The sequence below is a fragment of the Rhyacophila brunnea genome, unplaced genomic scaffold (genome assembly GCF_057557595.1).
Source record: "Rhyacophila brunnea isolate RB1 unplaced genomic scaffold, BYU_Rbru_1.0 scaffold_10, whole genome shotgun sequence".
Classification (NCBI taxonomy): domain Eukaryota; kingdom Metazoa; phylum Arthropoda; class Insecta; order Trichoptera; family Rhyacophilidae; genus Rhyacophila; species Rhyacophila brunnea.
Genome location: NW_028232752.1, coordinates 34,729,524 through 34,755,933, shown reverse-complemented (window position 1 = coordinate 34,755,933; position 26,410 = coordinate 34,729,524). Strand labels below are relative to the sequence as shown.

Below are 26,410 nucleotides of genomic sequence, written 5' to 3'. Positions count from 1 at the left end.
GAAGAGAGTACGTCATATGTGTCATCGTTGTATTCCTTGTAAGATTACAAACTTGTCAATTAAAATAGTCCAAATTTGATGCAAAGACCGAACCCTTTACCCTAATCAAATAGACACAATTAACGCATTTACCCAAGAAGCGTGTTGGGATTTATGTACATTATTGATTCGGTTGAAATTTCTCCGGCCATCTCCGGCAATGGTTATTAATTTTTTCAGTCATCAATCATCAAGCTTTGGTAATGAATGATGAATTAAGTTGAATTTCATGAATTTAATTTACAAATCGAATATTCTCACGAATATTTATATTAGAAATTTATTTTATAGATAAACGAAGTTAATAAATGAAGCATGTCATGGCCATTTGTCTGTTAATTAGGAATTATGGCCGCAGTTGTCGAAATGGAAAATTTTACGAACCAGAGCGCTCGATATTTTTCTGATTATAAATATTAACATAGTAATGTAATTATATAAAAAAAGTGTTAGATTTTTTTATATTGCATATTTAGCTTAGAGAATTATTTTTTCCACGAGACGGAGCGATACTTTTAGGAATATGATGAATCGGAACGGCGCTCCATTGCGCTCCGGTCCATTTCAAGGCTATGGTTATGGGATATAAAATGGGTGAAAAAATGACGAATGACCGTTGAGTGTGTTGAAACTGTCAATGAGTACTTTTGATGTAGATTTTGCAACCCTTAGTAATCGCGATAAAACAAATACAAAAGACACAACTGCTTTGTTTAATTGATTAAACACTATTGTCGGGTTGAACAGAGAGGAAATCCGTTCTGCAAATTGAACTCCTGTCCCTAAAGTCCTGTGCAACCCGTGATTGGACCTATATATAAGCACATGACTGACTAAATACTGCGTTTTCTTGCGAAGTATAATTTATGGACTTTTGTCCAAGTAATGACTGATGACGACTAAAGGAGAGACTAAAGGATTTTTAGAAGTACATTTATTGGAGACTCCTCAAGTCACAGTGAAAACAATAAATACGACTTAATGAGGTAATACTCAAAATAATTGCCTTAAAAACCTTCCGGGGTTCTTTATACATATTGCGAAATCTGAAGCTTTAATCCTTTGGAAAGAATATGCAATGCATCAGTTAATGAAATATATAGAGCAAAAGACGACCAGGAAAAAGAGTCTCGTATGTGCGCGAAATGGTATGGAACCTATTATTATCAATACCACACAGCATATTTAGAGTCTGTATTCTATAAGCTGGCGTTCACGTCCCGTCGTTCCTGGACGGAAAGCTTTGTGCCATCGCGTTCGACTGTTGCAAGTTTTCAATGGAAGGGAACGAAAGAGAATGCAGTGCTGATTGCTGAAGCGGGGGGGGGGGGGAGAAACCGGACACCAGCTTATAGAAGACAGACTCTAAATCTAACGTCGCATCGTGAACTCGAATGTGATAAAAGTCAGCAAAATACTCTCTTATCTCCTCGATTCTGAATAACCCACAATATTCGCCATAAATATCTGTTCTCGAAGCTCAGGATAAGGCTACTTCGTAAGGTACCACGACTACATCAGCATCATCAGATTCAACCGAGTACAACAGTGAATTTAAGTAATTCCGCATAGAGTCGAAGATTATTTTCGTTATTCGCATTCGGATGACTAGTTCTCTTTGCGAAGTATCTTTTATAGTAGTGAATATACAACGACTGTCCCCTAAACAAATTACACAATTATTGTTTATAAACTTTCACGGACAGATAACGCATGTCCATACTTAAAAATATGGTTGTCAAATTAAATATTGCTTGGAAAGTTGCCATCGTATAAAATTGAGCATTTATCACAACATTTTCCATACTTGTTTGTCAGTGCATTTGGGCATGTTGTCGATCCGCGGGGGAATCCAAAAAATGTATGAGAACATTTTTAAAAAGAATATATATAAAAGTTCATAAACAATTTTTGTTACTTGTCTCCGGATAAATGTATGTATGTTGGCCTGGATTTGGATTTTTTGATTTTTTTACATGGTAATATACAGAAAATATTCAGGTTGCCACGTAAAAAAATGTTGAGAATCGTTAAACCGTAAAGCCAGAAAGAGAGAGACAACGATTTTTCACGTCAATATGAATATCCCGCAGTTTAAGTCGGTAAATATTGGTAGGCTCAAACAGGAAAATAATGGGAGGTTTTATTTTTGTTTTTTTAAACGAGAGAATTTTACTAATATTAGCTAATAAAATTAAATTAAAAGCTTATTTGTCTTCATGGAAAGTTTAAAATATAATCCAAAGTTAATAAAATACACATTTAAAAAAATTCAAACATAAATTATTGTAATTTAAAATTCTTTTATTTGTTTTTTGCTTAAACATACCATGTTTAATGTGTTTCTGGAATTATAATAATATTAGCCACATATAAGTAAGTGCGTTAAATCACATTTTTGACATAACGGAGTTACGTATTTAGTTTTTTATAGTTTTACAATACTGATTACCAAACATACAAAAAAACTGTTAATACCCATAAGCACATTTAACCGTTTAAGTATATCTAAAATGTTAGATTGATATTAAATGGATATTTGTTAAAATGAGCTTTTTTTATTATTATCAATCAAGGATTTCTTTTATTCCTAGTTTTTAGATGAATTATTTTGTTATTAACTTGCTGATGATTAATTGATATTATCTGTGCATTCCAGTTGATTGATTAAATTCCTCCTAACTCAATAATACGATGCAGTTCCAAATAAATTAATAATATAATATAGAATTCCTCATAATACTACTGGACCAATATTGATAAAACATACATAGCTCATAGACCGCGTTATTCGTACAAACTAAGAAAATAATAATATACAACAATTTATTGATTATTGATTGTGTACATCTGTCTACTTCTTTTTTTCGTTTTTTTCCGCGGATGAATTCGTGAACGATCGCTAGTATATACTAAATAATAATGGATATAAAATAATATTTATGTATGTCAGTATTTACTAAATAATGCATAACCCTATACAATAATCTAACGCAGTGGTTCCCAAAGTTGACTGGGCTCCGACCCATCTAACAAAAATCTCCAATCTTGGGACCCACCTCGTAGCTGTCTTAGAGAAAAGAGGGCATAAATATTGGTAATGCTCAGATTCCCTAGTGGCGAGTCGTGGAACTACTTAATGCTGTCTTTTTTTTCTAATTGAAATAAAAAACATATTTTTTATAAGTTTTACACAATATGAATGAAAGACTGTTGAAATAAGAAACACAACTTAAATAAAAAAAAATATTACTTAAATACCTACACCTGCAAGGTTTTTTACAAAGTTATTTCAATGGGAAAGATGTATTTGTTTCGTATTTCTCTTCATTAAAGTTTTAGCATCAACTTCAACTTTAGTTACTTTTAATCGCAGTGAGTTTGATATATCCAATTTATTTCGGTATTTAGTTTTAATGTTAACCATAGCCGAAAATCCGATCTCACATAGATATGAGGTAATAAAGAGGAGGAAGACGTTTATAGCTTCATCGAACAGGCAAGGGTAATTATCAGCAACTGAGAGCCAGAATTTCGTAACTTAAGTTTATTTCAATTTTTAGGAATTATAAATAGCGGAATGAAATATCAAATTTATCACTTCCTATTTTTTTAATTCATGTATACAGTGGCGAGGGCCCACTCAATATTCGCTCGCGACCCACTGGTGGGTCGCGACCCATAGTTTGGGAAACCATGATCTAACGTATTAGTACACTTTGTGTTTGCGTGTAAGCTTGAAACAAGCGCATACAATTCTAGAGCATTGGCGCATTTAACGCTGAAATGTTGCCATAGGGCGTTTCATTAGCTTTATAACACTAATAATAAAACATTTTTAAAAGCAGCGTATGGCAACATCTGCTGTGACCAAGCAAATTAACACTTGGCGGAAACTTGAAGGCACTTAAGGAAAACAATTATTTAGAATTAATAACTTACAGGATCTTACAAAATTGTCTTCCCAAAAAATATTAAATTATAATAAAAGCTGACAACGTTAACTGCCTGTAGCTATAAAAGCATAATGTACCCTATTTCGTAAGTAAATAAGATAATATATAATCGAATACATGGATGGTTTATTAGTTGAGATTATTATAATCGTTTATCTACTAAATTATACGACTTATACTCGGAAATAACGACAGTTTTACCAAAAGTTTTCATATTAAACTGACAGCCTTATTATAATAATATGTAGTTGAAATATAGCGTATACTACAAGTACTTGTACTCAGGGCTGGTTCTAGGAAGTGCGAGGCCCATATTATGTATATATTATTTTCCCTTTCAAAAAATGGATGTTGTTTATCAGTTTGTAATAGTTGACTTGAATAAATAGTGTAACAAAAGCGCATACATAATTATCTAATTAAAATATTTTCTTTTGAATCGAAAATTACTAATAATTAATATATGTTATAAAAAAACATTGATTTTTATAAAAATAGAAATGTGTATAACTTGAAATCCTTTTTATTTATATCAAATACGTCATATTTATTAATGAATACAGTTGAAATTGTAAATTATCAAAAAAATGTCTCTAATTGCAAGCTTCGTATTTTTCCGCTAGGTGCCTCTGCTTGCATGCCTCTCCCCTTTAAGTAACGAATAACAATTTATTGCTAACCAAGAAATCACTGGCCTGTTATAAATACTCGTCTAACCATTTTGTTTTCTAATACATCGTTCATGATGTCATTGAGGTTGTTTTTAATGTTTTTCAATAGACGTCCTGAGTAGATTTATAAGATTTATAGATTTATAATAGTCCGGACTCTATTATTGTACAAGAGCTCAGTGATTTAAATGTTTTACACTAACTCAAATGTTTGATTGAAAACGAAATCCTTTTTGCGATTATCTCAAAACTCGTTTTAATGACTTAATGCTTTCTGTCAGTATCCCCTCGATATTAAGTTATGACCTCAACGAATGACAGAATAATATCATTATGAGTGAAGGCGGTATTAAAGTTAATTAATGTATTAATTTTGGTATATAAATGTTTTCTCTACGATCCAGATTACACAAATTCTCATATTATTAAGACCTACCTACAAGAAAATCTGTTTAAGTCTCTTATGACATAATAATTATTTCTAAAAGCTGTAAGTATTGTTATCTAGGATTAATTTAATGAGTGATAGTCTTAAAAAATTATCGATATAATTTAAATCAAATTAAAGTTGTTTTTCCGATATTTTTTTTAATTGTTTTAATTTATTACCTACTGCATTTATATAGTATTTCATCTGCATTGTTATTATATTATAAAGATTTTAATAGGCTAATTTATAGAAATCGTATTGTTAATAATTATTATTGAAGCACATCATCATCATCATTAATGGTACAATACAACCTATGGCGGGTCTTGGCCTCCTTGAAAAACTTTCTCCATCCCGGACGATCAGCGCCGACACTCTCCAGTTGATTTGATCGAGAATTTTTAAATCTCCCGTGGTGCCACGTACAGCCATCTCATTTTCGGCCGTACAGGTCTTCTCTTGCCATCGGGGGTTGCGAACATAGACTGCTTCACCGGTACATCCTCCGGCAGTCTATGCAGTGGCCGATCGTATCTCCACATGATCTTTTCACCCCCATAAATTATGTACAGCTCCTAATTACCCTTCACCTCCATATCCACTTTCTTGAATATCCCCAAAGATTCTTCTTAAAACTCACCTCTCAAAGATATTCATTCATATTTATCTCATTCTGTTTTCTGGGTGCCCAGTATTCTGATGCCTTGATACAAATATTAATTATTTCGTTAATATTATTGTAGTATTATTTCTGATAGGTGCTGTCTCAAGTACTATCTACTACTAGCAGAAACAATACTGGAAGGTTTCTTTTAAATATATTATAGGCATGGCTCCCACAAGGGGGGGGGGTCTGACAGGGCTCTAGCTTAGAGGCCCGGGCTCAGGGGGGCCCGGCGTGGCGGGTCAATCAGATATATGAGATAAACACACTTTACAAATATGATCATCACACACTCTAATAGTAAAAAAAGTTGTCTGCGGCGCTTTAGCACGAAGCGGTTGTTAACATTTAAAAAATGAAGTTGTAAAATGCAATTTTTGATTATTTTGTACACCATTCGACAACTCCATAATTCAAGTAGATGTATTAAAACTCCACTAAATCGTTACAAATAAACTGACAGCCCTTACTTTTACCTCTAACACAATTTTAAAAACGCTTATGTTGTGCATCACACATGCTATTAAACCTAGCGATGGGTAGGGGGCCCGCCAAAGATCTTGGTCGGGGGGGCCGCTTTAGGATGTGGGGTCCATGATTATAGGTATATAATATAATCAATATGCTTCAACTTTATATACTTTATATCAATATTATCAGTAGTGTAATCGCATTGAACATCTTTTTAGCCAGGAAAAAGACAGATAACGGGATTATATTTTGAACTTTAATTGGTTTTTTGAGTTGTCAAACTCCAGCCACTAATGACATTAAAAATAAGATTTCATGGATTTTATCAAGAAAAAGCTATCTTATAATCCAGTTGAAATATTAAAAAATGTTTCCTACAAAATTAGCACATGAAAAGGTCTTAATATTTTTTTGACATGACAATGTAGATAAAAACAAAAAAAACGTCCTTCCTGGGAAAATGTTAATAACAAAATAAAAAATAGTAAAATGGTTCATAAAAACATACTTTTTATACTCTTGTAACCGCGTACAGTTTGAGGATTTTATTTATACTGTTATGCCCGACTCTAGTTTTTACGTGTTATAGATGGATTTGAGTTGTACTGTTTAATGTGAACTGAATAATATTGATTTTGCACTTATAAATGTACTGTCAAAATTTGATATAAGTAGGAGTCCTAAATCATAAAAAATCTTATCGAAGGGTTGGTCAATTAATCACAATAAAACTTACTATGTTATGTGGTGTGGTATAATACATGCAAAAATCACCTTTATTTCCCATCTCTTTGACTGAATTTTCATAAACAATTGCAAAATATAACCACTACAACTAACCCATTTTAAGAGCTTTTATACAACATTTTATTCACCCACTTTTTATTTTCTCTGAATTATAGAGTTCTATAGAAACTTGAATACAGCCAAAATGGGAAAAATAATATTATGTCATACTTATTCAAACGTATAAGCGATAAATATTTTTTTTTACCTGAAATCTTTTTCATTTTTCATGTTTTTTAAATCACATAAATTTACGAACGGGGTTCTTAAAAGCACGTAGTAAAATTTTTCTTTAGAGTCGTAAGGGCAGAATAGGGATGGGGGCATTGACCGCGTCATAGTTCCACCTCTAGCATGACGTCACGGGCTCTCTTTGGATAGAGATGCAAGATACGCCAACAAAGAGAAAGGTATACAAAAGAGAACCATGCATATAGACAGGTTTGTATACAATGTAGAAGAAAAACAATACGCTGGCGTAAAAGAACAAGTTTCAACTGTAGCGATGTTATCTCTTTCTAATCTATTTCTTTATCGTTCACTGTCTCAACTCTACTTTAGTGAAAAGCTATCTGGATGGCTAAGAAAAACAAGCAAATAAAATGTTTTTGTCTCCCTCAGGGTTGCGTCAACATGACGCTTTATGTCGGTCACCTGTCTGGCAAAACGTAACGCTAGGAAATGTTCTCTCGCGAAAATTTATTTATGAAGTTTTATTTTTGACCGTAAACACAGTTTTTTGATAGCAGTCTACGCGGTGAATTTTTATGAGAATTATCCCTTCAACCTTTGGCATTACGAATAAAATATTTTGATTTTATTTTCTACATTACGCAACGAATCTTTATAATCTGGTTCCAACTCGCAATGGAAAATGAATGTAGGTATTATTTACATTGAATGCTTAATTTTAAATACGTGCCGTTAAAACGTGATTCATAAAAAATAAGAACCAGCTACAGAGATGTCGCTATTAAGTTTACCCAACTATATAAATGGAGCCGTTAACAAAATAGTTACAGTCTTGAGAAACATATGTGGCATTTATAAAAATAGAAATGCTAACCAGCATATTGCATTCGTACTTCAATGAAAACAAATAAGTATGGCAGACAAAGTTTAGTGTGCACTATTTATGTCGAATCTTGACAGCCTACCTCCCCCGCCCCACGCCGCTGTCTAACGCATTGGTGATCTTACTTTGGTTCACACATTTTCTTCTTTGTTGTGAAAATTATGTAAAAAATAGAATTGTATGTCTATTTAAGAGACTTTACTTTATTAGACTATTAAATTTTTTTCTTGATTTTTATTAGCTTTTATTAAAATATTGATGAAAACAGAATGCTGCGTTAAAGTTTCTTAGAACGATTGAAGCCCCGAAGTCTAATTTTATGAATTATGTATATTAGATTGAATGTATTAGAAACCACCAAAAATCTTTTACTTCAGGTGTAACTAAATATAGCAATAATTTCAGACAATATTGTGAAGGGGGAATACTGACAATGTATTAATTATACTGTGTTCACAATACTATGAACCTATATAATCCTGAAATAATTATTCCACATGAGAGCACTTTTAAATTTAGGCAAAATTACTTTTAGGTGTGATTTTTGATAATAATTTTTAAGATCTTAAAATATACTGTTTACTCTTGAAGAGAATATTTTTAATGCTAATTTTCGACCAAAACCGACTAATTCTTATTGTTTTACTCGAATACTGCAGATTTATATGTATCATTTATATTGCATGTGTTTCATCAAAATATTAATATGGACCAAATTGGTGTAATGGGTCATAAAATATTGGTGGTTAATTAATTACATGGCACCTATTGTCAATTAACAAGGCTACAAATAGATATAGTGTATTATTTAAAATCGGCAAATTGTAATTTGACGCAATTGGGAATAATTCTGCCACAAACTTTCCAAACGTTTGCATTAAAATACTCAAAAGTACGTAAATTAGTAAATAATTATAATTTCATCAATGTCTTTTTTACCAGCCACTTTAGTGGTTACATGTCATACGTATATGTTACGAGTATAACGCCTCTTTCCACGGCGAATTCTATAATTATATTATTGTATTATCGTTGAGATATTAAAACCTTCGAAAGCCACAAAACTGCTTTCTTGTCAGAAAAATAAAGGTGACTCAATTTTTTGTTGTAAATCTTTGAATAACTTAATTTATCTAAATAACATGTAGGTAGTGGGCGGTTCGTTATTTGGCATAGCACCCACGTGATGACTATATATATTGGAGACATTATTAGGTATTAAATTAAGTTAAATTAAAGATTTCGACAATTAAATATTTATATTTAAATTTTTGTGATATACAGTCAAATTAAAAACTAAAATAACAGAACAGAGAATATAAAAAATAAAACTTATTGAGAGAACTGTTGTACCTATTGGAAGTTTTAACAGTTCAGCGACAACGTGTTCATTTATTTAGCTCAGTTAATTAGTAAATAAGAAATTTAATTCTATGCTCCATCGTCATATTCTGTCCAAAATAAGGGTTGATCACTATTAACAGCATTCTATGCTTTTAAGAGTTAACTAAAGGTAACCACTAAAACGACACGGCATTTTTCAAGTTATTTCATTTTCAAAAGTGCCAAACTTTGGAGTCGTAAACCAAAATCGTGACCTACATGCGGTATCACGCCGGAGCGTCAAAAAGTACGACGTAATAGCGCTTGTTTATCGCAAATATTGGGAAATGGAGCAGCCGAAAAAATATATAACACAAAAGATGAAATACAATACAGAAACCACAATGTAGAATAACTCCGTTGTTGATTGTACAATCAAAGTTATTTAATCAGCCGGAGTAAAATAACCACAATCTCATTCATTCGCTCTGATATAATGTATTTTCAACAGATTCGTTTGAACTAGCAAGCGAATAAGGTTTCTTTCTGTCTCATACATCAATCGTCGATACTCAGAATCAAATTCTCTGGCTATTTATAGAATTATTCCATTCAGTCAAAATGCCAATACTAACTCAATTGTCAAACACTCTAAGTGTCATTGAACAAGATTCCATAGGGGAAAAGTGGTGATTTTGATGAATTCATTTTTTTTAGAAAGAATATTCTTTTGCCTTACCATATCGGAGGTCTGCCACCAGTGGTTGTTAAGTCACAAAATGAAGCGTCTTCCTTTGCTACATATACCGTTTATATTTCCTTAGATAATGAACTGAGTGACGCTGTATTTTTGTCCGCGGCCGAGTTTCTGTAAGTTTCCAGTTTTGATGCTATGTAGAGTTTCTCGGTATTTTCACAGCCATTTGAGGACGTCAAAATTAGTCACTCTAATTCAAGGAATTGTGAGAAGACATCTATACAAATACACTTCAGAGGCCTAAACACTCAGTGGTATATGCAAGTTTAGCATCCACATCTACGAGTATGTGTAAAAAAAATAGATTTTAGTGAATATCAGCAAACTATAAAATGTCTCAGTTTTAGGTTACGGTTTATATTATAAGGAGGTACCTCATTTTGAGAAATGTATTTCTTGAATATGATGTGTGGTTATTGCATTGGTCGTGGTCGTGGTTGTAATCGCTTATTAGAGAGATAACCTCTTGCGTAGTACTTATATTAAATTTTGCAAGGCTCATGGTAGGTCAAAAGTATATGTCTTATACAGAAAATATGCTTTTACCATCGTCATTTCCTAACATAAAGAAATAGCGGTAACTTGCTGCATCGCCAAGAATTTTTTTCCAGACCAATTATTTCATACATCACTATCGAGTCAGTTTTATGTATGTACTTCAGTGCATATATAGTTAAATAACTAATAATATACCATATAATATATTATGTATATAAATTTATTTTTAATATTTCAGAATTGATAAATGCAATAAGTAGGCGTTTGGAATTAATGATACTATTTTTAATGAGGTCAGATTAGGCTGTCGTTCGTAGGCGTTGAGAAATAAATTTGAATAAACGCAACGTTCTTTTTTTTCTGAAGAAATAATTATATTATTATAAATTATTTTTTCGAAACCCGGGTTCTCTCTTCTGGCATCTATGAAACAAGCCAGTAGCTGACTGACAAACAAACAGAATTGAAAGTAACGAATTATTCACAAGATTTAAGAATGTACCAGTTTAATTATTGAACGTTGTATGTTCATTATTGTATTGTTTTTTTTTTCATATATTTTTAATTTAAAATCAATTCCCAGTAAGTACCTACTCACTATTGATGTATTTATTAATTATAACTACAGTTTACGAGGGGAGTTCTATAAGTTCGTGGATTGGTGGTGAAAGTAGCAAGTATACTTGTGCAATTTCAAGTTGATTTAGAACAATCGCTTAAATCGCTTCCAATATTCAAAAGAACAAAAATAAAAGTCAATGATAATTTAAAAAATGTCAAATAGGTTCCGTCCAGTAATTAAATTCTTCATAAAACAGGTAATGGGTATGGAAGCCATCCAGAATGAAACGAAATTGGTTTATAGCACTCTTTTTGTGGTAAAACCATGATTTACAAACGGTAACGTTTATTAAAACAGGGTAGATAGTCAGTAGAAGATGACGACGGTTATGGAAGGCCCAGTGACGTCACCACACATGAAATGGTATTAAAACTCGAAGAAAATGGTCGGCTATTACTAATCAAAATCACAGAAAGGTCCAATCTATCCAAAACAACAATTTCCAGAATTGTACAGGAAAATCTTGGGATGTCAAAGGTAAGCGCAAGATGGTCGCCACGAATGCTTATGCCACATCAAAAAAGTTACCGTGTGGAATGTTCTAAGCAGTTTTTGAAGCTGTCTGGCGTCAATCAAGAGGAACTTATCAACAAAATTGTTACGGCAGATAAAACGTGTGTTCATCTCTGACCCTGAGCCAAAACAAGAGTCCATACAGTGGTATAAAAAGGATGGTTCAGCACCCAAGAAGTTTAAGGATGTACCATCGGCTGGGAAGGTAATGGCAACGGTGTTTTGGGATTCACATGGAATCCTGTTTATAGATTATAAACCAAAAGGCACCAACATCGCAGGACAATGCTAAACTAATATTCTAAGCCGCTTAAAAGAATCTATTAAGTAAAACATAGGGGGAAATTAATAAAAGGCGTGTTCTAACTTCATGACAGCGCACCTGTTCATAAGGTTCAAATTACAATGGCTGCTATGAGAAAATTCGGCTTCCAGGAATTGCCTCACCCACCTTATAGTCTTGATTTGGCACCTAGTAATTATTACCTGTTTCCAAATTTGAAACCAGTCTTACGTGGAAAACATTGTGATGATGATGAATCCCTACAGGCAGCCGTAAACGAGTATTTTTAAGGCAAATCGGAAAATTATTTTTATGAAAGTTTAAAAAAATAATCGATAGATCTAAGAATGTCCGAGGAGATTCTACTAAAAAATAAAAATATAATATATATATTCAAAAGACATAATTTTAAAAACACTCATGAGAAAATATAGCCAATAGAAAAAATCTTTGTAAGACACCCGGCAGGAATCGAACCTGCCATGCTTAATTGCGACAAATTTTAACTATTGGCTTTTTTAATAAGCTCATAAGCGCTCTCCAAATTACGGTAGGCAATCGGTTTTTGTATTCTAAATTAAAGTATGTTTTACTTTAATTACTCACCGACGTCACGGATCACTCCAATATTTTCTGTTGTAACTTAGTTAAACTTTCTAAAAAAAAAAATTAACTATTTATTTTATTCAACGAATAATTCACTAGATTTTATTATAATGTGTTCAATAATTAGAACGGTACATTCTCAAAATCTTGTGAATTATTCGTTGAATAAAAAAAAATAGTTAATAATATATACATATTCTTTTCTCTCTGTCCCATTACTTAGAACTTATGGAACTCCCCTCGCATATCTGGTGCGAGTCGAGCAAAGATGGAGAACTGAAAAAATTTACTGCTTCAGATTTTCATCTATTTTCTGTTATAAAAGTATTTTTTACAAGGCAACGATGAATGATGATTTACTGTCCGAAAAATTTTTGATGCTGAAGATTGATATTTTAAACATTCTTTCAAATAAAGTTTATTTAAAAAATATTACATTTTTTGATCATAGATATTTTGAATTAAAGATTTTACTTGGAGCACGGAGCTAGCAAGTAACATAACTAAACCTTTTGATATTAATAGTGAAGCAATTAAAAAAAATGGTTTTTAAACATTGATTATTATATATGCAAAAGAAAATCATTAAACTATAGCCTTTCATCAAATTTGTTATTCGATAAGAATATGACGAAAAGATGGTCATCACCCATGCTTCAAGCATGTATTTTGTATTTAACAATATGTTCGATCCTAAATTGAACATATGGACTTCCACAGGGCGGAGGTTGTATTAATAGATTTTTTACTAGGACTATAATAAAAGTATAAGTAATTCACTCAACCCATGGGGCTCTTGTACTGGATCAAATACTTCCACTACCATCATTACTTCTTTTTGACGTCAGCGTCAACGTCAACGGATCTGGTCGGCAAAGAAAAAAAAAATATTTTGTGGATTGCCATACCAGCAAGATGATGGCAAGACAAGGGATTATAGTTAAGAATATGGTAAACACGGCGGAAGAAGTGAATAAGATAAAGATATAATTAAGTATATAAATATATTTGGCGGCTCTCGTGGTGCAGTGCGTAAGGCGCTGTCCTTCCATTCGGGAGCTCCGAGTTCGATACCCGGTGAGGTCAAAATATAATTACATAATCTAATATGCAAATTCCTTAAGCCTGGGAGTTTTGTCTCTGTAATTGTGCTTCGTGGCCTGTTGTGGTGCATAACAAAGAAACAATATTTGACCATATACGATCCTAAGAAGACCATATGGACCTCCACAGGATGGATGTTTGTATTAACTTATTGTTGTATTATGGTTTTTACAATACTCTCTGAAGCACTTTATAAATTGCGTTACTAATTGGCAATTGACTTTTTGTATTATCAAAGTATTAAATTACCTTAATTACTAACCGGTGTCAAGGTGTCAGTACTTGCCTTACTAATAATTCAATAAACTATTTTTTTATTCAACGAATAATAATTCACAAGATTCATAATTTAAAATTTTAATAGATTATAAATGCAATCATTAGTTAAATTGGTCGCAATTGGATAATATATCTGTAGTATAGTGGTCAGTGCACATGGGCACGATTCCCGAGGGGCGCAGTTCAAATTCTGCAAGGCATCGTATTTTTTCATTTTTTTTTCTAATGGTTATGTATTTTTCAAAAGTGTTTTCAAATTATGTCGTCATCATCATCATCAGTCAGGGTCGACCCACTGCTGGATGAAGACCTCTCCTAGCCCCCTCTACTCTTTTGGTCCCTAGCTATTTGCTGCCACGTACATCCACCGAACTTTATGAGTTCGTCTATCCAACGTACTACTGTATGATATATATGTACATGATATATTTGTCCATCGATTGTTCACTTAACAAGCGATATGTCCGGCCTATTTCGATTAAGTAGAAAATATTGGTCTCTATAATAAGTAGTTTGTATTCAACATGTCATCACCATCATCAGCCTATCAGAATGTATTCCGTGCTGGATGAATTCCTCTCCAAGCTAATTCCATTTCTGTCCTATCCTGTGCGTTGCGTTGCCACGTACTTCCACAGAAATTTATAATTTCATCGATTCAGCAGCCTCTAGGTATACCTTGCGGACGTTTTGTACCTCTTGGGTACCACTGGATGACTAAATTTGTCCAACGGTTGTCGCTTTTTCGAGCTATGTGTCCAGCCCATTTCCATTTGAGGTTTTTTGCGAATTCAAACCCTTGTCTGTTTCCTAATCCACTCATTCCTCTTTTTGTCCTTTCGCGTTATGCCAAAAATGGACCTCTCCATACCACGTTGTGCTACTTTAAGTTTCTGGATCTCACTTTTACTTAGGATCCATGTTTCACACGCATGTAATATGTAGTTTTTGTTAAACCTGCATCCGGGATTCAACTTTAGATATTGGCGTTCTACCAAATATGCCACCGTGTTGCTTAATACTCGCTGTTCGGTCGTAAATAGGGATTGCAATACCGAATGAATATATTAATACCGGTATTTCGGTAATTCTTATTGAATACCGATATTCGTCAAAATAAATTATAGAAAAAAATAAGTAGCTATCAATAAAAATATGACTATTAAAATCTATTTAAAAATATTAGCCACGAATGTTATCTTTTTCGAAATACGTTAATTCATCGCGACAATTATTATTCTATGAGTCTATTTGAAGGATTTTGTTTTAATATTATTTAACCTTTGTTAGTTTCAGTCAATATATTTGCATTTTGACAGCATAAAACTTATATATTAAATTTAATATACGATATAGTAGTAAGTAATGTTAAAATAACATTAATTTCAATTTCGAAAAACATAAACGTGTATGCTTTCTTAATACCGAAAATACCGGTATATTGGATTTTGGAAACCGGTATTTCGGTATCGATAAATAATTGAATACCGGTTCTGAAATACCGGTATTGCAATCCCTAGTCGTAAAAATAGCCTAAAATGAAATAAATAATAGTACATGTGTGAGTTTACTCACCTGATGAGTTATGCTCGTCCTGCTCGTCTTCCTCGTCATCCGACGACGGAGGCTGATCGTCTTCGTCGGGCGGCGAAAAGAGCTGCTCACCGGGCGGAGGTGGCCCCGCAGTCGGCATTGTGGGGGCGAGCAGAGCGGGTTGCGGAGCGGCAAGCAGCGCGGCTTGAGGAGCGGCGGGCAGCGCGGCGGCCGCGGCGCAGCACCACGCTGCCGCCGCCGGCAGCAGCCGCGCAACCCTCATCCACACCACTTTCTCATCACACACCCTGGGAAAATATTTTAATTTTACCAATTAATTTTGTTACGTGTAATTTGTACAAAGTAAAATTGGTCAAAACTAAGGCTCGGTCCAGACATGGCGGATTCCGCGCGGTTTGATCTGCATGGAGTCAATCTGTACTAGCTTCTATATCCGTTAGTCAACCGCAAAAAAATGGCTCCCGCGGTGAATCCGCCGTGTCTGAACTGAGCCTAATTGGCCGATTCACAAATAGAAGAAAATCATTAAAACAGAATTAAATATTATTTTATTCGATCATATCTTTGGCGAAGTGGTAATTTGTACAAATTTATGACATAAATAGTAGCATTTATTTGAGATATGACAGTATAACGAGTGTTGGAAAAAGTATAACACCAGTGACTCTAGTTTTATTGAAAAAAAATACCGATACTTATTTATAGAGCTAACTAAGTATTCAATTATTTTTTATAGGGTAAAACTACCCAATAGTAAAGTTTATTAATTATTATTAAATAAAAGTGCTGAAATTTTATCATTTTTCTATTAAATGCTTTACTATATTATGTATTAATACTTTAATAAAAAAACTTATTATTTACTAATAACTCATAAACTCATCCCACGGTGGCCGAACGGTTCATGCGTCGGCTTATAATGCGTCCCAGGTTCAAATCTTAGGTATGGCAAATACACAAAATGTTTTTCAATTTGTGTTTGAGTATGGACCTAATAGGTTGAGCAAATGGCTGACATCCATTTTTCGTAAAGCAAAAATCTGTTAATACAAATCTCCACTCTTTCAAGGCCCATATAAGCATAATATTAGGATAAGATACGGTCAAAAGAAGAAAGAAGAATCATAAACTACAAAATAATTATCCTTTTTTATAAATATTATGAAATAGTTGTAATAGAAAAAAAATCGTTTTTATTCATTGTTGTCACGTATGCGGGTAGTAGAATACTAAAGACTCATCATAAAATATCTTGTACTCTTTAGTTACGGTAGATATGTAGTGGATAACTTTTGGGGTATCCTGTAACCTTTTGAAATTAATTGTGACTATTCCATCATATACTTTGACAGTGAGGAGCTCTACATGATTGTGTTTCATCAATCGGAATGTTATTCTTTTTTAACATAACAGGCCACGAGGACCTAATAATAGTAGCGTAATTAGTAAGTAGAAGTGAAACAATCACAAACACCCAAGCTTTGAGAAAATCACATAAATATATTTTGTGACCTCACCAGGATCGAACCGGAAGCCCCCAGATGAAATGTTTGCGCCTATGTTATTTAACATATCGCCCCGGAATATTATCCTTATTTTACTTCTATAAAATTTAATGGTTGATCTTTAGATGGTTCGGTGTATTTTTCATAATTTGAGAATTTTATCCTTTTTCAAATGACCGGATCCCTTCATTTTATTTGACAACAATTATGGTCCACTTAATTTATGAAATGTTTTCATCACCTGTATTTACGGCACATCAAAAAAAATATTACACGTGCTTTCAATGTTATTTCAATTTAACATAACGTCGATATCCTATGTAGCTCGGCTCGGTACTTATAAATTGCATGTATCAAATATATAATTATTAGTAATTTTACCTCACAATTTTTATTTCTTGAAATGAAACTAATCTTATGTGATTTATCACACTAGAATTGATATCGCCATTTTCAGATTATATTAAAAAGTTGATTCCATTCTTCTTTCAGCACAAAGTAATTAAAAAAGGTACCAACACATAAAAAATCTAGTTTCATGAAAATAAGGTGGAAAGTAATTAAAAGTAATTATAAGCTGTCAATTCCATACACTTTCAACGAACCAATTTAATTTCAAGGATTTTTTTAGTTTTTGAGACGCTTTCTTTTAAGTTGTGAAAATAAATGGATGTCTAAAAGTTACCGGTATCATTTGTAGCAAAACTAATTTATAAATTCTCGTCAGCTGAGCGTAAAATGAGATATGGAGAAGAATAAATTTTGAGAAGTGTTCTCAAATTAGACACTTGAATAGACGTTTATTGTACAAAATCAGATTTTATCCTGAGTGACGAAGTAAAAAATCAATGATGTACGTACAATAAACATAATATGATACTGTTTATTACCACTAATTTTGCAATCTATCTTGGGCCCTTTTCGGAGAGTTTTTTTTTAAGAAAGATTGGCAGTCATTTTTTCAAGTCTCTGGATTAAAATAAACATTATAAAACAACACGAAACTTGATCAGCCATGGTATTAGACTTAGAAGATCCAAAAAAGTATAATTTTAAATGAAACCTTGATGTTAAATGGCCAGAATTATTTGGGTCAATTTTAGGTGTGAGCACTTAAGTATAATATTAGAATGACTCCATTATGACATTTCCGTTGCAAATTAAATATTATTATTGCATTCAGGTAAGCCTTTGGTCAATTTATAATAAATGCAAAATTAGTAATACAAACATACAGATAATATACAGTTTTACATTGTAGTACAGTGTGGTATATCTTGTGGTCAATTCAAATCAGGCATGCATCATGATATGAATAAGTAACTTATAATAATACATTTAAAAGGATCTTACCTATTTCACAAAAAACTCGTACAATTTTTTCGGTAATATTCGAACATTTAAACTATACGATTAGTCCACTACCATACAAACTAAACACTTATTTTGTCAGTCAATGTCTGGAAATCTTCTTAACACATAATAATTCTATTATTAGGATAAACACTTCACTTAAATGTTACATAATTAAATTGTTTTTTTTTCATTCACTATATTTTTTCATTAGAATAAAAGAATTTTATTCGTTTCAAGTGTTTTGTATGCGTGTGGAATAATTATAAGAGTAATTTTTATTCTACACAATGATTTGCACGCAAGCGTATGCAGAAGAAATAATTTAACCCTTTTATGACTAAAGAAATTATAAGTTATGAAACAATATTATTTTATAACAATATTCTATTTTTTTTTAAATATCAATTTGAGAAATATAGCATATTAAACAATATAACATGCCATTTATTTCACTGGCGATATTATATTATGTATGGTTAATCAACTGGACGATTGACATCTTGGCACCAGTAAAATGAATAAAATACAAACTTGCAATATGGCTTGCAAAATATAATAGGAACATGAAATGTGGAAAAGCGTGTTACGCTACGAATTTCCTTCTCCAGATGCGATCAGAACTGGTGAGTGCAGAAAAACGATGGGGGAGCAATTTTTGGTGGCATTTCAGTCGATAAAGATAAAAATATAGAATACAGTACGATGGAAAGATAATAATAATGATTTTAAATTATCTAAATACATATATACTATATATGTATACTAAGGCAAGAGTGAGAATATATTTGGTCATTTTTTAGATGTGGCTATAGATGAAGATGCTTTGAGAATACCATGGGCGGCCAAACGCCTTCATCGTGAACGCCTTCATCGTGAAACAGCTGGCCATCAATAATTCCCTATGCTCTCGGCGTTGTGCGTAAGACACTATATTTTTTACCATATTGCTCGCAGGAGAACCCGTTTGAAGAATCTGGTGATTATCGACAAGGTCATATAAAGACTCTAGTATAAGTGGTTCTTTCTAACAAATGCTATATTAGCTGTGGAGTGCAGGAATAATTGACAGTTGACATCGAGACATCAGCAGAATAACGTACACAGTTTGAAAATAACTGGGCGAAGAAAATTAATGGATCAAAAATTTATAATTATTATATCATTGTCAAACTTTATATTTGATATTCGTATCAAGATTTTCTTTTTAACTGTATGGTCATGTTTTAGTTATGTGCAGATGGGGTTAAAACGTTAAGTATCACTTTTATGGTTAGTTAATTATTATTAACACGATTATGCCGTTTTGACAAACACTTGGACTTTAATTTACGAACACATATTTAGCTGCCTTACAAACTATTAAGATTTTGATAAGAGATACTAAAACTGTTCAATCAAATGTATTGCAAGAAAAAATTAGATTTATAATTATTGTTCTTGTTTTTATACGTGTTAAATGAAACTTGTTGAATTATTGCTGGAATTACAACAAACTCAAAAATCTTCCTGTAATATGTAGTCTATCTACTTAATAATATCGACAGACTAATATATAATTATCATGTTTTATATTTTGTTGTAAGGCGAAAATGAAGTGTTAGTATCGTTTTGGTTTTTGTCTTCACTGATAATAAATCTTTATATTTTATTGATTGGCAGTATAACATATCGCATATATTTTGATGCAATAGTTATAATCTATTATGTAATAATAAATCTACTTACAATTAGATGGAACTCGGGTGACGATATTACAATATTTCATACTTTATATTACATATTTTCCATTATGATATAATATATTGAATGATAATTTTGTCAAATAGAGTGCAGGGAGTTAACAAGTGTTACTTTTACTAAGAAATTAGACTACATCTGGTGCAAAAATAATGGTATCTAGGAAAACGAAAATTCGGATATAAAAAATAAAAACGGTCTGTCAATATTTAGAAGACAGATTCTGATAAGTACCAATGTTTGGATAACAAAATAATAAAGATGGTGTATGTCACAAATACGAAATATATGGCGAATTTTGGGAACACAACATAATTTTACTGATAAAAGTGTTGAATCTTTTTCCATGATTTTTAAACACGAATACAGATCGATAAAAAGAGAAAGATGTCGGAGAAAGTTACTGTAAAAAGGTAAGCATGACATTTGTAGTAATGCTTGGGATGAATCCTAAAATGTAATTCATATTTTCACACAGGAAGTGTATGAAAATTTTCTTGCTTAATTTTCGAAATTCGCATTTCATAGTGAACTAATTTCCGGTACTAAGGTTATCAGCCTGTCCTATTATTATGCTACGTCTATAATCTATAAATAACCAAGAAGTGATACTTTTAGTTACTGTTAAATAACGTAATTATAGCTAGTTTTTCAGCTAACCAAGTGATTTTTAGATGATTGATTAAAAATATACCATCATATCTTGGGCAGTGGTTCGAATAGTGATTCACTGAAGAATAAATACCCACTGATGAATGTGGTAGCCAAAAAATAATAATAATATGTACTTGGACAGTGATTGGCTGTGTTAAGTAGAGAACAATTAATACCATGTAACACGTCCGGCTTTAAAAAAATCACAGGAAAATGGGATAAGATTTATTATATATTAACATTTGCAAAGAAATGCACAAATCTTACTTATTTTTAAAAAGTGCGTTATGAGTGTCTTTTACACATTTTTTAAAAATATGATTAACATACTAATAATTCCATACTATTTATATATTATTGTGCTGTTTATACAGTTTTAATGTTAATACTTATGAATGGAGGAATACATCAATTTGGATTATTTATATTATGTTTAACATTATTGCGTTTCAAATTATTAAATTAAATGATTATGTAAAAGTCACGTAATCGTTAAATAATTTATTAAGTATATATCATACCATATTTGTCACTTAGGGGTTTAAATTACAGAATCATTGCAAAATGGTTGATAATCATCAAGAGAATTATTGATATTATTCGATTCATTGAAAGTCACCTCACGAGCTTCTTCAGTAAAAAATGGTAAAATAGAAAACCGCCAAAGAAGAAGAAACATGATGAAAATGTGAACTGCGTTTGATCAAGAAAATTAGCTGACATGGCGATGTATTATTTTATATTCTTATACTGCATAGAAACCGGTAAGTGGCGATAGTTTTTAGGTCAAAGTATTAATGTCATTGTAGGGGTATGTTAAATGGTGAATACCAATTCAGTACGACAGCATTTTCAATGTGTTCAAATAAATTCTTTCTGTTATTTATTGTTGTTATAATCTGTAGCAATTAACTTCTTCGTGCATTATGCCAAAATATCTTAATTTAATACTACAACTAAAATGATAGATAAACGCGTTGACAGTAACACCGTTATGTAAGATAGCATTTTTACTGCACTAGATAAAAAGAATTAAAAAATATTTATTTAAATTGAAACAATATCTGAAGAAAGTATTTACTAGTAAATAAACATATCGGCTACAGTTAAATGACACATAAATGAATTAATACTGTTATAATTTTGTGAACACTTTTTTCTACTACACTTTATAAAACGAACTAAAATTGTCTTTTTCAATTGATTTTTTTACGCCGAATTATTTAAATTTCAATATTTATACTGGTACATACATTATTAAACGTTATTGCATATTATTAAAGACCACTTGAAAATTATATTATAATATTATTTTATATATATTTAGTCAAATCAATAATATAATAAAAGATCAATTGAATTTATTAAAACTGACTTTTGGTAATATTATAATTTTAATAATACTTTATCAATTTATAAAAAATAATGTTGTTTTAAAAATGAGTTTTTTATACAAAACATGTACATATAAATTACCATGCAAAAATACTTTTAGTCTACTGAAATTTGAAATAATCACGTTTGATAATTGTCATTGTATGAGAAAGTGCGTTATCTTTTTATCACATAATGTTAGTAACAGAGTGTTTAGCGCGAGGATGTAAAATATATGTTTGAGGAGACAGCTTAAGATTGAGTATTATTTTAGAGTTGAACCAATGCAGAAGATGCTAACACGGCGATGGTTATTGGAAAACTGATGTCGGGAAAACGGCGAATATAGTAAGGGGCGAGGAGGTCGTTGCGAGGGTAGTTAAGAGGGGAGGGAGGGGTACCTTTACAGCCTCCACGTATAAGGGACGTATTCAGAAAAAGTGTAATATTTCACGAAAAGCGTAAGAAATTTTTCAACACACAATATTTTGGAAAGAAAAACTAAGTGAAAAATTTACAGTAAGGCTCAGCGCAGACTATAGTCATACGTTAGACTTGTCATTATCCTAAAAAGTGAGACAATAATGAATACTAAAAAAAGACGAGTCTGAAACTCCAGTATCTAGCTAATGTATTTTAATGGCGGCTCGCTGACGGCAAGACTGCAATCTCTCAGTTTCAAAATGTCCACGACCGAAACCGAAGAGACGCGACATCCTATTTTCACAGTCTATCAGTTTCCAGTTCCATAAAACAGTGGTACCAATATCGGTAAATTCGATGAAAAATCATATTTTCTTACCAAAATTGGTAGCACTGAACTGAACTAAACATACAATAACAAATAACAAGTCAAGGCGTCAAAAGTTAAAATGGGCGAACTGATTTTTAATTTAAAAACATATGGCAGATGTTGAGATATACTCCTGCCCAAGGCCTGAACAAAAACGATGCATGAGTGCGAGTGAGAAAGTATTCGGCACCCTTACAATCTCTGCGACACGCGCTAGAGTAAGATAAAAGGTCTACATATCTGTGAGCTAGTTTCCAAAAGTATCGCACATCAAATCGGGGCGAAACGCTTTACATAGCGTCGATAACTTGCGAGCTCGAGTTGCTAAAATTGATATTTTTTGTGTTAAACATAAAGTCAATGGTAAATATTTTTAATTAATTAAGTAGAAAAGATGGTTCTGTGTGTTGTCTTAAAATGTGGTAGCCGTACTGATAAGCAAGAAGATGGTATTACGTTTCATAGGTAAGTTGATACATATTCGTGATAATTTATTTGTATTTTATTATATAGTTTAATATCAGTGACCTAGTGTTTCTTTAAAATAACTTAAATTATGGATATCTTTATCTAATGGTTGCATTTTTACCGCTTAAAAATACTATATAACGTAAAAAAAATAGAAAATTATATTTTAATTCTGAGCGTCTAGTGCGAGCACTTTGGGCGAGCACTAGCGAAATGGTCTATGGTCTCGAACATTTGTAGACGAATGCGTTCGCTCGCCCACAAACCAAACGCAAGGCACGCGGCTTCATTTAGCAATGCAACGGGTGGCGCCTAGATGTATCTATAGTCTAAGCTCCTGCCTGTATAATTGCAGGCTTCCAGAATATTCCCGTAAAGATATTACGGGAAAAGCTTAGAATGAATTAAGAAAGACAATGGGTTTGACAGTTTGAGGTTATGAGATTATTAGGTTTCAGTAGCGCCGTGTGCGAAGCATCAGTCACTGGCCAGCTTACGAGTTTCATCACCAACCAGTTCGTCAGATTTTAGTTCCTGCGTTAACGGATGGCCTAAGTCAGTCTTTAGACTACTACAAATATCTTGGTTATTATTATGTCGAGTCTTCTTAATATTATGTCGAGTGAAAGTGAAGATGTGTTCAAGAATATGGAATATAGTGACTCTGAGTACATCTTAGAAAGTGAGGAAGAAGAAATTAGTACTCCTCGTCGTCCTAGGAAGACTAAAAAACAACTGGCGAAAATGTTGAAGATGTTGATCTCCAAAATGAGTGGAAAATATTTTTGATACTCATATTTTGTAACATTTTTACTTATAAGTGATAAAAAACATTTATGAAAATAAATAAGCCAAAAAATGGAATTAATATTCATTTACTTGTATTTAAAAATAAATTAATAAAATTGATATTGAAAACAGGATAAAGACCAAACACAATTTAATTGATAAAAAAATATGTATCTGCAAATATTCAATTATTTTTATAGTGAAATGTTCAAAACTACGTTAACTATCATGTTACATTCACTTTTTGAATGATAAGCTCACCCTTTTTTTATATCAGTTTATAGACTCTCCTGTAAAAATAAAATTTTAAAATTGGTATTGAAAATAGGATAAAGACCAAACACAATTTAATTGATAAAAAAATATGTATCTGCAAATATTCAATTATTTTTATAGTGAAATGTTCAAAACTACGTTAACTATCATGTTACATTCACTTTTTGAATGATAAGATCACCCTTTTTTTATATCAGTTTATAGACTCTCCTGTAAAAATAAAATTTTAAAATTGGTATTGAAAATAGGATAAAGACCAAACACAATTTAATTGATAAAAAAATATGTATCTGCATATATTTAATTATTTTTTTATAACATGTTCAAAACCATTTTAACTATCACGTTACATTCACTTTTTGAATGATAGGATCACACATATTTTTTAAATCAGTTTATAGGCTCTCTTGTGAAATTCACTATTTGGTCTTTGCATAGTTTTCATTCTCATGTCTTCATTTGTTCTCATGGTCCGGATTGGATACGTAGACTTCAATCATGATTATAACCTCCACTTGATCTAAGTAAAAGAGATGTCCTCAGTAAAGTGTGGTATAGAGCAGTGCGTGCTGGATATAACACGCCAGGAATGCAACAAAGTATGTGGAATATAATAGAGTTTGCTTAAAATCTTAAATGAAAAAAGGGGAGTACAGATAGTTTAAAGAAGGGACAATCGCCGTATAAATCAAATAATCTAGTGGCAATCAACTATCAAGAGGTAGTCATTTATCATTTATGACACTACAACCCTTGGCGGGTCATGGTCTCAATTAAAAAACTTAATATATCCTGGTTGATTCCTGCTCCCTTAAATCTCCTGTAGCGTCCAGTTATCTCAGCTTCAGCCATCCAGATCTTTGATTGGCCTCAAGAGTTGCGTACATAGCCCGCTTTGCTGATAATCCCTCCGACATTCTATGCAAATAACCAATACAGCGCCGTCTCTGCATTTGCATTATGTCACGTGATATTTTCTACCCCATAACGTATGTATGTATAGATCCTCATTAAATTTCGACCTCCAAATGCCATCTTATTCAAACAGCCCCAAACAATCTTGTCAAGATCTCATCTATAATATATCAATAGCGGATAGTGAATGTTCTGAATATAGGCCTAAAAGAGAAGTTTTGCAGAAGTACGTTGCAACAAAAAGCACAAGACCGAGAGGATTGGAACCAACTTCAAAAGGTAATCGTTGAGAAGGAAATTGATCGAGCATGTGGTGATATTTTTATTTAAGCCTATTTAATTTTAAACTTTTAAAATTCTCTTCAGAATCTTCTTGGCATCATAATATATAAGTTTTAACACATAAATACTCCAATAGATCTACAATTTCTGCATGAATAATAAATTATAAAACTAACTACGATGGAAAAATTTAACTGAGTACAGGAATGCATATAGCATCCATTAAGTAGTGTGATGTTATTTTCAGATTGATACTAAAAATAGAATTTCTTGTCATATATGACATACTATTTTCGATGACTGGATGGCCTAGAAACGGGAAAGACTTTGATAACAACGATAAGAATCAGGAAGTCGGTCAAAATATTAATAATTAGATATGTAATCACCTTAATGCATCGATATTTATATATATATAATAATATTAGTCCTTGATCAATAATGTACTTAATATATTTGTTGTTTTATCGCATCATTGTATTAGGTATATTTCCATTTTGTCGAGGTGGAGTACTAAACTTTAAAACGCCTGGGATTTTTAGTGCCTCGGAATCCCTTATCTCTGTAAAGCTTGTTTAGATGGCTTTCTCTACTCCAATATGCAACATTGGGTCCAGGTCCACTTCTTTC

The 26,410-nt window shown here is 32.1% G+C and overlaps 1 protein-coding gene across 1 annotated transcript in view; it reads right to left on the bottom strand.

The window, feature by feature from the left end:
- LOC147079137 (uncharacterized) overlaps nucleotides 1-18,762 on the bottom strand; it is a 111,389-nt gene extending 92,627 nt beyond the window's left edge. Inside the window, exons 1-2 of the mRNA XM_085948942.1 lie at nucleotides 18,490-18,762; nucleotides 15,653-15,918 (exon numbers count right to left, since the gene is read on the bottom strand). Coding sequence (XP_085805068.1) covers nucleotides 15,653-15,893 — 241 coding nt within the window. The 5' untranslated portion in view covers nucleotides 15,894-15,918; nucleotides 18,490-18,762. The remainder of the gene's footprint in view (nucleotides 1-15,652; nucleotides 15,919-18,489) is intronic.
- Between the last annotated feature and the right edge of the window lie 7,648 nt (nucleotides 18,763-26,410).